Raw genomic sequence first — 15,663 nt, forward strand, 5'->3', positions numbered from 1 at the left:
TGGATGGTGGAGAACAAGGTCTATCGTCGTCAAAAAGAGTTTGTATGTATTCTTTCCATCTCTCTAGTTTGTCTTCTGTACCCGTAATTATTTCGATATTATCATTTTTTAATATTGTTGCTTGTCTCTTTTTGTGTCTACCTGTCATTTCTTTTACTTTTTTATGGATATTAAAGGTGTCGTATTTTTCCTTATTATCATAGTGAAATAATTTATTTTGATATATAGGGTGTGACGAAACTCGGAATGCGTTTTTTTTCTGAAACTCGGAATTTTCTTAAAACGTACACCCTCTAGTTTAGTATTGTAATGAAATGGTATTTTATGATACCTTATTATTTGTTAAGCATTCCATATACCTTACTGCTTTAATTTGTTATCCATAATTATTTATGCCAAACACTAATTGCAAAAAATTAGGTGAAATTTATCAAGTTGGCCGCGAATTAACACGTAATAATTTAGACTGATTCTTAATATTAAATAAGATATCAAAATACTTAAGTAGTTAAAAGTGGCATGACGTTTAATATATATATATATATATATATATATATATATATATATATATATATATATATATATATATATATATATATATATAATTAAACATAAAACGAAACATTTACTTAAGAAACATTATTGAGTTTCTATATGATCAAAATGGCTTCCTCGACGTCATTAAATAATAATTGCAAGTGGTTTTCAAAAGAGTGACTTACGTCAGTTAATACATTTTTGTTTAGTCTTGCATTACACTACATTAATTTCTAATTCTCTTATTGATATCTTCTTTAGTTGTAGCTGATGTTTTATAAACCTTATATTTATTTAATCCCAGAAAATAAAATCCAGCTTGTTTAACTTTGAAGATCGTGGAGGCCACCTTCTCGCTCCTTTCCTTGTATACACATATTCTCTTAGATAATATGTTCAACGGTACTACTTAAAATAATTTAGGCAATTTGTTGTATAAAAAATGTAGATACATTGTCCGATTTACGCAACCTACGAAAAAAAATGGTCCATTGACATAATTTCCAAGAATTTCAGTCCAAACATTTGATGATCATTTTGTTTGACTGTGGGTAAACATTGTCTTGTAAATTAGAAGTAGAAGTATCTAATAGTGAAAATTTTGTCTTTTTACAACACCCTTATTGTGGAAAGTAGCTTTATCTCCAAATAGAAAGTATTCTCATAGAAATACTCATAGTAGTTTGTTCCTGAGCCCACCGAAAAAATTCTACTCTTTTATTATAGTTGTCCTCATTAAGGTCATTTGACTGTGCATCAAATGAATGCGTCTTCTCCCGAGTCCCCAGATACTACTACACTGTTATTAACCCGTGCATTGCTGGTACTGAAAATAGAGGACGGTTCATTTATACCGTCGATGGTGACGTTGTTTGGGTGGAGGTTGGCTTGGGGTTTAGAATGTTGATTGACGCGGGGATGGGCGCGGTGGTTGGCGCGAACATTTTTAACACTAGGATTTTGATTGACGGCTGGAGCAGACCATACTTTCTTTATGAGAGGCCTTTAAATCGAAGGTAACCATATGCCGCCATCTCTTTTATTGAATTGAGTTTTCAATTTGAATATATATGTTGTTGTATATATATCTGAAACACGGCTAACAAACTTTTAAATGGTTAGTCAACATTTACTTTCCTGTAACTAGTATTTATCTCACATAAAAGTATTTTTTACTATTAACATTTATTTATTTATTTATTTTTATTATTTATTATCTATTTATTTACTGAATGGATTCAATTGATTTGATTTCTTATTTACTTGTAAAAACAGAGCGTGACTTGTACATTAAGGACAAGTTAGTGAAGTTAATACTTTGTATAATACCTAATTTTATTTTACTCTTTTTGTTGAATGAATTTTTACATGGTTTAAATTATTTTCAACAAAATCTATTGTGGAAATCTATCTACAAATGGAATAACAGTATGTGATTACAAATATATCTAATTTTTTTAAAACTCTTTTTAGAAAATGAAAGCACATTAAACTTTTTAATGCTAGTTTTCTTTGATGGGACTTGGATATTTAGTAAACGAAGATTCCTAAAGGGCTGATAAGATTTCAGCGATAACACAGTCAGACAGAAGTGTGAAGTAAATGCAGTTATACTGCTCTTCATGTAGTTTTCGAAAATGGGTTCATTGATAATTACTTCCTAAAGTTCATTGTTTAAAAGTAAAAGTCAATCTGGTAACTATTGTTATTCAATGAACTTTAATCTAATATTCAAATAGAGAAAATACCAAATATAACTTCACAAAACATTTTTTATTGGAATAGTTGAGAGAAATACAGATACATTTTTCAAGTACAATAAAGAAATATTTACTTGTGGACGTTGTAAAGAAACATTTACTAACTAAAATATTCAAGTATGTATTATGTTACGTTCCAAATTTAAAGTAGAAAGTCCCACCTTTATTTTATTAAACTTTAAATAATTCTAAACGTTTAAGAGCGGTTGCCTATAATATATTATAAGCAAGGTGGCGAAAATAAAATTTGTAGTTTTCCAATAGGAGTAATCTCTGGCAAATTGTGCTGAAGTTAAGGAAAAACGTCCTCTTTTTGTGAAGAAACTAATTTAGATCGTTATTTCTAGAGTCATCTTGGAAGAATTAGGATCATAAAATTTAAATATTTGAATCTCGTTATTATTCGGTGACTTCCGTGTGTCAAGTTATCAACTGTTCGGAAAGACGACGGAAAGGGTGCGATTCTAGGTTTGACCGTGGTACTGACAAGTTCGGGCTAGATTAAAAACTGCATTTTGTTTTTTTTTGCTCCTGTTCCATGTGGAATCTGGAGTAGTACGAACCGTGTGGATATTCAAGGGGATTTGCTGCCTTCGTGGAAGGATTTTTTTGGGAAAATCCAAAATTTTGCTAAAAAAGCGGATCTACAGTATACGTGAATACCGGATTCTCATTTGGATCAAGAAATTAGCTTTAATCATGAGTCCAAATAGCCGACTACGTTTCGGTCCAATTTGGGATATTTCAAACCTCTAATCTGGCTAAGAGGGGTGAGTGTTAGAATATTTCGTTTTTAATTAACTAAACAGTTTTAGTTATTTTTTTTATCCCATCTCTATAAAGCTATTCATATTTAAGTTGTCATATTCCATTCCAGTTCAAAGACATGTTTTTTTGTATTGCTCCATTATCACCAAAAGGCAGATAAACAAAGTGTTAAAATCAATATATATATTTCCAAATAATTATTTTAGACACGTATGGTAATTAATGTTTTCTTGCTTCAGGGTTTTTCTTCTTCTTCTTCTTTGTCTTTTTCTGTCTGGCTGTAATTTGGCTTTATTTTTTTTTATATTATTTTCTGAGCACGCACTTGAGCTCTCGTGGTGTCCTATTTAGGGTAATTATCTTTTTTTGGTTGGTATTGAACCACACACCCCTTAGTGTCTGGTACTTTTGATATGTCTTATCTTTTATTTTGTACAGTTAAATAGAAATAACTTATAAATTTTTGTTAGGCAAGTAGAAGCCGCATTTTTATATTCTTTTTATTAAGCGTATGGTAAAGTTAAATAATATTGTAATATGTATTTTTGTTTTCAACTATCTTGGGAATCTATTTATTAAAATTGACTAAATCCTAATCTCAGACAATTTCGTTTATTTTTTTATTTTTGTATACTGTACTTAATATTTTAGTAGTAAACCTACAATTTCTTTGTTTTCTAGACTAAATAAATTGACTTTTCAAAATGATTCTCATGTTTTAAGACTGTCTCAATATTATTTCCAGTGCAATGGAATAGAAAAGGTTTGGTCTGACTGCAAAAGTACATATTTAGATACATAAACATATTTACATAGACGCACAGTACATATTTACATAAGCAGATATTTTGTCCTTTATGTCGTAATACAAATTGTCCACCTTAGGAAGACACTGAGTTATATATATATATATATATATATACATATATATATATATATATATATATATATATATATATATATACACTGAGTTATATAGACACAGAATTATAAATTGGATTTATTAGGTGTAAATCATATTTGTATGCAGCCATTTAAATAAAGCAGACAAAGCATTATTTGAACCAAATAACAGCTCTATAAACTTTCAGAAGGACACTGCCATCAGCATTGCAGTAAAAATGTTGTAACTTTATCGTTTTGGGTAGTTGTCTCTATTTTTAGCTTAGTACTGTATAACAAACAACTTCTAAAATTTTACAATGGTTAACAACAAATAGTTGGAGATTGCTAAGATAGTTAGAGGTTGTTCAGTGTAATTACTGGTGCACTTAAAGAGATTTCTTTCTAAATTTTATATCTTATCTCTTATCCATATTTTTGTAGTATGGCTGTACATTGTAGGAGTTGCAGGAATAAGTAATGGATTCCTCATGGCATGTAATTTATAGCATTGATTAAGTTGCTACATATATCAAAATAAAAAATAGCGGCAATTAATTCTTGTTGATTGTTAATTGATCTGTTGAAATGTGATTTTGACAAAGAGTGAGGTTATCCCGAGTGGACCGATTACTTCCAATATCGGATTACTAGTTTAAAATTATTTTATATTTGTTCAGAAACCTTTTATTAAAGGTAGCTGCTCATTCTTCTTAATTTGAATAATAATGGATTCACGCCATGTATCGGGGAATTTTAGGTCAATTCTGTTTAAGTCAACAATTCTAAAGAAGACTATTAATTAAAAATTAATACCGCCACTTTAAACATGTTTATTTTAAAAAAACAGAAAAACCAACAATAAAAATAATCTCTTTTTATATTACTATGCATTCAATTCTTTCAAGACCTCATTGCCAATATGTGGTTTTATCAAACGTTTCTATTTTAATTAAAAAAATTATATGTATAATGTTGCTTGAGTTTACAAATAAAACCTGTTTTGAATTCAGAATTATACCCACTTTCCATTAAATAGTTTATTTTAACTACGTTTTATTTTAAAAATAACAATAAATATTCTGTTTCAGTGAACTATTTGCCGCGGGCAGTTGTTAAAAATATATTCTACAATATAGATTTATAACATCATTCCTGCTTCCCTAATTATTTTACATCAAAAGTCATCAAATATTATTTGTAGAGGAATAAAATCTGTATTAAAAACGAATGTTGATTAAACATATTACAAAAATTTGCAAAATATAATACATTTGCCAGAGTATTGTTGTAACACTTAGGCCACACGTAGTGTAGAATCTGCATAACGGGCTGCGTTCGGTCACAATAAAGTTGGATATTAATAATATTTAAATTATATCGATATGTTTTTACTTTATGATTTATTATTTAGGAAAAGGTAATTAAAAGGGTTTAGTTGGGGAAAAACCAGCAATAATGTTTTTTACAGGGAATACTGGGAATACTGACAAAGTATTTAGCGTAAGATATTCTAATATACCAATTACAGGTTATACAAAAATTCAGATTTTAAAAATGTTTAAAAATACTGAGATCGTGATTCCTAACTGTAACTGTACATTGTGTAAGAACAAAAAAGAACAAAGGAACGAATAATTGTGAGCCTAACAATAAATACCAGACATAACCTCAAATTTTACTTCCCATTTCAGGCCCTGTTGATTTTTCAATAACAGATACTCATATACTGTCGTCAACTACTCCTTGGATTAATAAAATGCCAGAAATAACTGAATAATTATTACAAAAATTAAACCAACAGCCAAATTCTAATTAAATGTTCCTTAGAGCTAGTCAACACAAACACATATGACGAGATTCTCTACATAGATACATCTAAGACTGAGACAGGTGTCGGATATACTGTAACAACTTCAAATAATATTATTCAGAAGTTCTGCCTTTCACAATCCACCTCTATCCATACAGAAGAGCTGTACGCCATCCTACAAGCATTAAAAGGCTTATGTAACCAAACTAAAGCCAATAACACTGCAATATGTACAGATTCTATGTCCTCCATCGACTAGATTAAAAATATATATTTCGAACATTTATTAGTTCATGCCACACATGAAGCAACAAACTCTCTTACTTCTTATGGAACAAACACAACATTAATCTGGATTCCTTCACACGTTGGAATTTTAGGTAATGAGACTGCTAATACTGCTGTAAAAGAAGCATTTACAACCAAATCAGACATTAAATCTGATTAACTAGCATCATCACCACTTTTCAGGTAATAAAACAAAAAGTTCTATTAAAACCAGTGAAAGAATTCAACCTTGAAATTACATAAAATGCAACCTATCATTGAAACTTTTCAGCTATCTAACTTAAGTAGAAGAGACAAATGAATCGTTTGCAGGCTAAGAATTGCTCACACACGGCTGACACATGGACATCTGATCGCTTCGGAGAAATCACCTGTTTGTGAAAAGTGTAGTGAATCAACATATTCTTACACAGTGTGTCAAATAAAAGCTAAAATAAAAAAATACTCTATACACGATCTTATAAAAGTTATGTGGACTCAGCCAATTAGAACTTGTTCAGATTTCCTTCGAAAAACGAACTTGTATTACAAAATGTAGTGTTTTATGAAGTTATACTTCTATACGCGGGCTCCACGTTGGAAATTTGTACGGAAGTGAATCGGTGAAATCATTACATATGTAAGATAATAAATAAGAGAAAGCCCGAAGATATATTTTTTCTCTCTTTCTGTCTCGAGAATAAAAATGTTCCTTTTGTATATATATTTAATATTATATATATTATATATTTATATATTTATATATTATATATATATATATATATATATATATATATATATATATATATATATTATAATATTTATTAATATTATTATTTATATGATATGTTTTGTATTATTCATTTAAATGTTCATAATTATTTTAGTCTTTTGTATTTCAAAGTAATAATCTCAATAAATCACTGTATGACCGAGAACTGTCAATTTTGAAATACGTTAGCGATATGTCTAATTGGCAAAGTTTTTACGTATTTGGTACATACGCTGGTATATGTGAGTTCGAATCGGAATATGAAATTCCTTTTTTATTTTTGAAATATTTAAAAACACCACGTTAATTTTATTAAATATATGTAATATACGCAAAAATGCTAAAAATTAAAATAAAATGAAAATTTACAACATAATCCGAGTTGTTGGTGTTTGAAGATACTTCTATAGGCGCGTTCGACTTTAAAAATTAGCACGGGATTAAATCGGAAATTTGCACAGGAGTAACAAGCCTCGTTAGGCATGTTAAATTATAAATTAAAATTTGTAAATATCTCAAGAAAGTTCAAATGTGTACTTATCTACAGAACAAACACCAATTAAATATTGTATTTGTCAATGTCAGATAAATTGACAGTTGTATCACCAAACAATATTTTTTTAAAGTTATACTTCTATACGCGCGTTCGATATTGGAAATTTGCACGGCAGTGAATCCGTGAAATCATTACATATGTAAGATATGATTAAGAGAGAGACAGAAGATATATTTTCTTTCTCTTTCTCTCTCGAGAATAAAAATGTTCCTTTTGTATATATAATTAATATTATAATATATTATATATATATATATATATATATATATATATATATATATATATATATATATATATATATATATATAATATAATATATAATAATATTATTATTTATGTGATACGTTTTGTATTAATCATTAAATGTTCATAATTATTTTACGCTTTTGAATTTCAAAATAACAATAAATCACTGTATGACCAAGAACTGTCAATTTTGAAATACGTAAGCGTTATGTCTAATTGGCAAACTTTTTACGTGTTTGGTTCATACGTTGATGTATGTGAGTTCAAATCCTAATATGAATTCCCTTTTTTATTTTTGAAATATTTAAAAACCCCACGTTAATCTTATTAAATATATGTAATATACACAAAAATGCTAAATTTTAAAATAAAATAAAAATTATATTTAATATTTATTAATATTATTATTTTTTTAATGATATTATTATCATGGTAAATTAAACATATGCGTAAATAAATTATGTATATTGTCATTTTTAAATACTTATGAATATTGCATTTTAATTTGTATTGTATTATTATGTTGAATTATGTTGCCATGTATTGTATTGTATTTTTATATTAATAACAAAATAAACAATGAATTTGAGTATGTGTAAAAAATTTTTTTGCATTCAACTTTTATCAATATATGAAAATAAAAATATATCTGTTTATTAAAATATTGATCCAATCCTTCATTTACCTTCATTCAATCCTTCCTATTACAGGTTGAAGGTTTATAGACGGCAAACAATGCACCATATACCTATATACCTAATTATTCTTCTCTTTCTGCTCTCTCTTACCTATAGCATTACATATGTAATGATTCTTCAGATTAACTTCCATAAAAATTTCTAATAGCGAACGCGTTTATAGAAGTATAACTTCTTGCCACACCCGTTTTTTCTGTTACTTTCTGTGTTACATATTCTCTTTATTGTAAATTATACCTAATGTAATGTAAAATGTATAATAACATAGTTGACCCAGTGTCAATAACCTTCTCGTTAAGATACAATAGACTAAATAAAAAAAAGAACGAGTAAAATATAATGTATGATAATTTCTAAACATAAAACTATAACACATGTTCAAACAATCCGCATTTTGTACTAAGCAGTATCCCTAACGATTGTAAACTTATCATTATCATCTGGTTTAGGTATGAGATTAAAATACTTTCATTCGTTGACATGATGATACAAAAACCCTAATTTAATCAACGCCTTTGTTGATAGTGGCAAAAACCAAAATAGTGCTAATAAAAAATTTCTGCGAAAAAAAAAAGAAAGGGGAAACTTCTGCCAAATTTATGCCTTAAAAATCATATAAATTGAATTCGTCTTAAATCCACTAAAAATTTAACGAACTGCTGAAAATTCCTAACCTAAAATGACCGTACCAGCTAATGGTTAAATAGAAAACAAAAACCATAACTAGAAGTCTATGACAGCGTGCTTAAAAATAAGACTTGAAAAATTATAGGAGTATTTAATATTAACATCGAGCTAATAAAAGCGATTTAAACATTTTGTAGACTTCTTCTTCTTTTTTTTGTAGACATTTTGTAGACTAAGATAAATAATTTCAAATGGTGATAAATTATGGTCTTTAATTTAATGAAATTAAAAACTTAGGCAAATAAGATTACTTCTAAATGAAAATACTGTTCTGTACTGCTCTCAGTTTTGCAGACGATCGAATATTCAGATTCTAAGACTGCAAAAACTAGAAATAAATAACAAGAAAAATGAATGAATGATATATTTTTAAAATATTTGGCGAATTAGGATAAATATGAAAAATATCAAATACGTCTGTATTGAAGAATAACAAAGGGAATTAAAACTTATTAATCGACATGTGTTTGTAGACTACGAAAAAGCTTTTGATACCATAGAACACACGGCCGTAATAAACGCAATGCAAAATTGTAGAATAGACAGCAGATATATTAACTTAATAAAAGAAACTATGAACCAAGCTACAGCTACATACTACCTAAATGAAAATGAACACACGAACCCTGTACCATTAAACAGGGGAGTCAAACAGGGAGATACTTTATCACCCAAACTGTTCACCTTAGTTTTGGAGGACGTTTTTAAAAACCTAAATTGGAAATATAAGGGAATAAACATCAATGGCCGCTACGTCAGTAATCTACGATTTGCAGATGACATAATCCTGATAGCTACTGACCTACAAGAAATGCAAACCATGCTTTTAGAACTACATACCGAATCTTCTAAAATAGGACTAAAAATGAATTTAAACAAAACAAAAGTCATGCACTCCGAAGACACCGTGACAATAATAAACAATAAAGTTATAGAAAAAGTTGAAGAATATATATACTTAGGACAAAAAATAATACTAAATAGGGAAATTCAAACTGAAGAAATAAAAAGAAGAAGAAAGTTAGCTTGGGCAGCATTCGGTAAACTGAACTATATACTCAGAAATCAACAAATTCAATTACATCTTAGATCTAAAGTTTTTGACGCATGCATTATTCCGATATTAACTTATGCATTAAAAAGGGTGTACATATGTGAAATTATAAATATAATTTCAGTAAATGAGGACTGTATTACATAGGGCTGGTTCAAATAAATTAGGATATGTGGTAAAAGGTTATACAGATTATAGCAAATTAAGTTTATATAAAGTCTTACCAATTCTTCTGCTGCACATACACACACTTGCGGTATTTAGAGGCTTTTAGTCGCGGTTGTTCTTCATACGGGGAAACTGTCCGGTTACCGGTTTCTGAAGACGTGTTTCGCGGTACTAACACTTAGATCACACGAGATATAGCACATTTGCGTCTGTACACGATTTAAAATAGTACTTGCGGTATTTTTCGCGTAACTATAAGCGAGAGAGATAATTAGAGTAGAGAAAAAGCGTGGTAAGTCTGTACCAAGCGATAGGTAGCGATAGAGAGATAATACGTCTGCCTAGTAGGACTCAGCAGACGAAAGAGAGGACGACTGTCTCTAGCAACAGTCAGCAGTCAAGAGAGAGTGTCTGTTATCATCGAGAGACAACAGGCAAGAGAGTGTGTCTTTCTTTGCTATCTTACAACTGTCTGTATTTCTAATGGAGTGGGGTTAAAATGTGAGTAGGAAGGGTTGGAGAACGGGAAATATTTGTAAAATTGTGGTAGAATGGTAGCTAGTAATACAGCGAAAAAATGACATGATTTTTCGCATGTGAAAAAATTGAACACATGGACAATCACAAAAAAGAATATGAATATACTTAGAGTCACTCAACACGCGATGGAAAGAGCAATGCTAGGTATATCACTTAAGGACAAGAAAACAAACACATGGATAAGACAGAAAACCAAAGTCACCGATGTGGTGCAAAAATCATTAAAGTTGAAATCTGAATACGCGGGAAATATAGCTAGGAGCGATCTAAACAAATGACACAGATTAATTTTAACCTGGAGACCATACCAACACAAAAGACCCAGAGGCAGACCTCCTATGAGATGGACAGATGATCTGAAAAGGACTGCCGGGAAAAATTGGCTACAAGTAGCGTACAATAAAAAACAATGAAAAGGAAGACTTGAAGAGGCTTATGTTCAGATGTGGACGTGAATGGCTAGACGAAGAAGAAGAAGAAGAATCGACATGTGTTACAATATTACACAAACTATAAGTTTTTATTTATAAAACACACAACAGCATCTTAAGTAAATCATTTAGATACCAATACCTAGAATAGATAAATAAAAAAAAATAATACAATCTGTCTATGTAATGGGCCAAGACTAGTCACACTGTTTGTCCGGTAGGGCCTGTAAGAAAGAAATCTGAACTACCAACTGGTATTTCAATCCACTGCGTCAATCATATTTTGTTCTCAAATCGATATGTTTAGTTACCTAATATACTAGTATTAATAAAATTAATAATACAATTGATTTTTTCGCTAAATTGCCGTAGATATTGGTTGCTGTAATTTTAAGATAATATTTAATAAACAAAATAATTTAAATCTTTATGTTAATTTAGATTTAAACATTTAGCGTCTTTTCTTTCTTTTTCTTTAGGAAAAAAATCTAAACTAGCAACTGACATGAATGAACTTATCTGACAGATAAAATTTATTATCAAATATTTATTTGCCACATAAAGAATTATTTGCCGAATAAGAAGTTATGTGGAAGATAAATTATAATTATTTTAGTCTGTTGTATTATGTTGTAGGTTATTGCGAAATTAAAAATATAACCTATATATTGTTGTTAATTGTGGGCGAGAGATATGGATCTGATATAAGAAGATTTAATAAAAGTTTGATGTTTAGTGTTTATAAACTTAGTGTGAGAATATTGTATTTGAAGCAGAACCGACCCTTTTGTTAAACAGGGTCAATCAAAAATCTTAAATGTTAAACATAATCTTTAACAAATGTTAAAAACTGGCCGATAGAAGTCTAAGAAGAAGAAAAAGGCTTACAGTTTGAAAAGGTAATTGAAAGGTTTTAAAAAAGGTGATTAAAAAACAATTTATACAGGTTGGTGAGTTACAAGGTATAGAAAACATAACAAAACCAAAACAAGAAACTATTATGTCCATTGGACAGGACAAAAAACGGATGGTATAACCACGAATGTAGAGAAATAACAGGAAAAAAGTGCAAGCCAGAATTAAATAGCTAAGAACAGATAAAGAGTAAAGACAGAGAAGAATATAAAAAAAATAAGAAATGCAGGAAATAGAGCAGAAAAGAACAAACAGAAATACAAAAAGTTTTACAAAAAGACAAAAAATTAAACCAAAAAATACAAAAAAAAACAACCGGAATAAAAAATAAAGAGGGAACAGTGTTAATAGAGGAGCAAGAATGCAAGCAAGTATGAAGGGATTACTACAGAGCTCTTGACAGATTAAACAGCAGGAGAAGAAATGAATAACGAGAAAGAAATGGGGCACGAAGCAGAAGCAGACAAAGTAGATGAAGTAGACATTGAAATTTCAAAAGAACCAACATTAGAGGAATTGGAGAAAGTAATACAGACAAGCAAAAATGGAAAAGCCCCTGGTTAAGATGGAATTAATATGTAACTAATAAAATACGAAGGAAGGGAGCTGAGATAAAAAATTCTGGCATTATTAAAAAATATATGGAAAGAAGAGAAAATGTCAGGGGACTGGGAGGTAGGGCAGACCATAACAATATATAAAAGGGAGACCAATAAATTCGTTAAGATTATAGAGGATTAATGTTACTAAATACAACATACAAAATATTGATACAATACACAAAAGATCTACAATAGATGCAATACACTTAATAAAACAAATAATAAAAAAAAACAAACGAATATAAATTAGAATTGAAAATGTTAAAAAAAGCATTTGATTCAAGTAAAAGGAAAGCACTTAAAAAATTAAAAATTCCACATAAATTTAGAAAATTAAAAGAAATGACAATGAGAACTACAAAAAATAGCATAAAGACACAAAGAGGAGAGACAGATGAACTCAGTGTAAATCAAGGGATGAAACAAGGAGATGCTTTATCAACAACGCTAATTAATCTAACCTTAGAATATGTACTACAAAATATAAATAAAGAAAATCTAAGAACAAGAGGTGGTCAAATAATCGCATATGCAGATACTATTGCAAAGAACAGGAAAATAATGAAGGAAATGGTAGAAGATATAAAAGAAAAAGGAAGGGTAATGGGACTAAGATTAAATCAAAAAAAGACAAAAATAATAAAATTAGGGAAAAAGCCAATAAAAAAATCAAAATAGGAAGTTCTGAGTTTAAATAAGTAGAATACTTCAAATATCTAGGAGTTACAATAAGTAAAACCACAGAAAGGAAGTCCGAAATAAGAGAAAAAATATTAACAGCGAATAAAGCTTATTTTGCAAACAAAAGATTACTTAAAAGCAAACCACTGACCAAGAGAACTTGAATGAACATTTATAACACCATAATTAGGTAAATATTATTATATGCAGAAGAAACAATGACGATGGTCAAAAAAGATGAAGAAGAGAATAGCGGAGAGAAACATTATGAGGTCTATATTGGGAATAATCAAAATAGAGCAAAATGAATATAGAAGCAGAACAAATGCAGAGATTAAGGAAGAAACTAAGGAACAAATCGTAACCAAAATGCAATGCAGAGTTAGATGGTTAGGTCATATTTGCCGATTAGGTGATAAAGCAGTGACATACGCAATAATAAAATGGAATCCAGAAGGAAACAAGTGAAGGGAAAGACCAAGATCAAAGTAACTGCAAGAACTTGAAGAAAACCTCCAAATGGCAGGAGTAAGGAAGAGGAAAACTAGAGATAGGAAAAAGTGGAGAGATATCGAAGAAGAAATAGGATCTAGAAAGCATTTGCGGTTTAACCCAACGTTGGGGTGTATAGCCTTTATATATATATATTATATATATATATATATATATATATATATATATATATATATATATATATATTATATATATATATATATATTATATATATATATATATATATATATATATATATATAAATATTAGAACATTATGTTTATTGATATTTTACTGTTTATGTGTGTTTTCAAAAAAGTTTTAAGTTGCTTTTAGCACATTTTGCCTGTTTCTATCCTTTCTATTTTTCTAATTTAAATAAAATTATACAATTTACAAATCCTAGGCAATTTTTGGACGCTTTATTATTGAAAGCAGTGATATTACAATTATATTAATAAATAATAAACTTACATGGATATTTCTCATCCCCTCCTGGTGGCGCATATCTCCCGAATACACAAAATAAAATCAAGAGAACTATTTGCACAATCACAAGCGGCAAGACAATCTCTTTTGTACTCATATTGTCTTTAAGAACGATCCTATTTCGTTTGTTTACTCCCTACGACTGACTTCTCATTACAAATTTAAATTGGCTGAATTGGACTCCGAAAAAACCGTACTCGAATAACAAAGTGATTTTCAATAATGTTACCGCACGAATACTGACGCTTGATCCCTTTGACTAAAACGAATGTTCATAATTACAGCCAAGGCAAAATATTAAATGTTGAATTAGGAAGTTGACAATTTATACGGAACGGTCTGCGTTAGTGATACATTAATAAAGTAATTAGCGCGTTAGAAGATGTGTTTGGATCCCCACATTGCGTTCTATTATTATTACGATCAGATAATTGAACTTTACTGAAATTAGGCCAGTGATATAGTTGGGTATCAGTATTTGAAATAAAGACATGCGGATTTTTTTTTATTATTTAATTGTTTATTACTTTATAGTATATAATAATTATTAATAATTAAAAATACAACATAAATGGACTAGCATTTAGCAAATTTGTGGACTAACTGATGAAAAATGGACTAGCAAATTTATTGGTGATAACTGGAATACACTGTCATACAACTACAGTGGGTTAGACGAGCACTGGACTGTACTTATTTTGAGTATTTAATAGAAACGTTATCGTAAACATGAGAGGAGTACTTAAATAGATAGTAGCAACAAACCAATTAAGTTTAGTCCAATTCACTTGTTTAGAATAGCCTCTTAATACAATTTACTATTTTTACTGGGAATGAGCCACAATTTTACTTTAAAATAAGTTTATTTTGACGTTTCGATTTCCACTTCAGAAATCTTAAATACAAAATATTATAGCCATATTTTTGATTTGGGTTCCTAGGACGAGTTTACTGAAAGATAGTTCGCAAGTAAAGCAAAATTTTAATAGAAAACGCAAAAACATATAGGGAAAAATTAAATTTAGATTGAAATTTGTCTAGCATTTAATATCTAACTTCCTCCATTGATCCTTTTTAATCAAGAAACCTTGTATATTGCTTAATCGCAAGTGTCCGAATTCCTCTTACTATGATGTCCCCGATAAGACACTTTCCGGTATTTAATAGTGTTTAGCAAACGCTCTATATTTGATGACCCATTTTAGTATCTACTCTCTGGTTAGTTTTTTTTTGAGGTTATACTTCTATACGCGCGCTCCACGTTGGAAATTTGTATGGGAGTGAATCTGTGAAATCATTACATAT

General features: G+C 29.3%; 1 protein-coding gene across 1 annotated transcript in view; it reads right to left on the reverse strand.

Annotated features, from left to right (window-relative positions):
• Rh50 (Rhesus blood group-associated glycoprotein Rh50) overlaps positions 1-14,723 on the reverse strand; it is a 200,400-nt gene extending 185,677 nt beyond the window's left edge. Inside the window, exon 1 of the mRNA XM_072527024.1 lies at positions 14,344-14,723. Coding sequence (XP_072383125.1) covers positions 14,344-14,455 — 112 coding nt within the window. The 5' untranslated portion in view covers positions 14,456-14,723. The remainder of the gene's footprint in view (positions 1-14,343) is intronic.
• Positions 14,724-15,663: the final 940 nt, after the last annotated feature.

The sequence above is a fragment of the Diabrotica undecimpunctata genome, chromosome 3 (assembly GCF_040954645.1).
Source record: "Diabrotica undecimpunctata isolate CICGRU chromosome 3, icDiaUnde3, whole genome shotgun sequence".
Classification (NCBI taxonomy): Eukaryota; Metazoa; Arthropoda; class Insecta; order Coleoptera; family Chrysomelidae; genus Diabrotica; species Diabrotica undecimpunctata.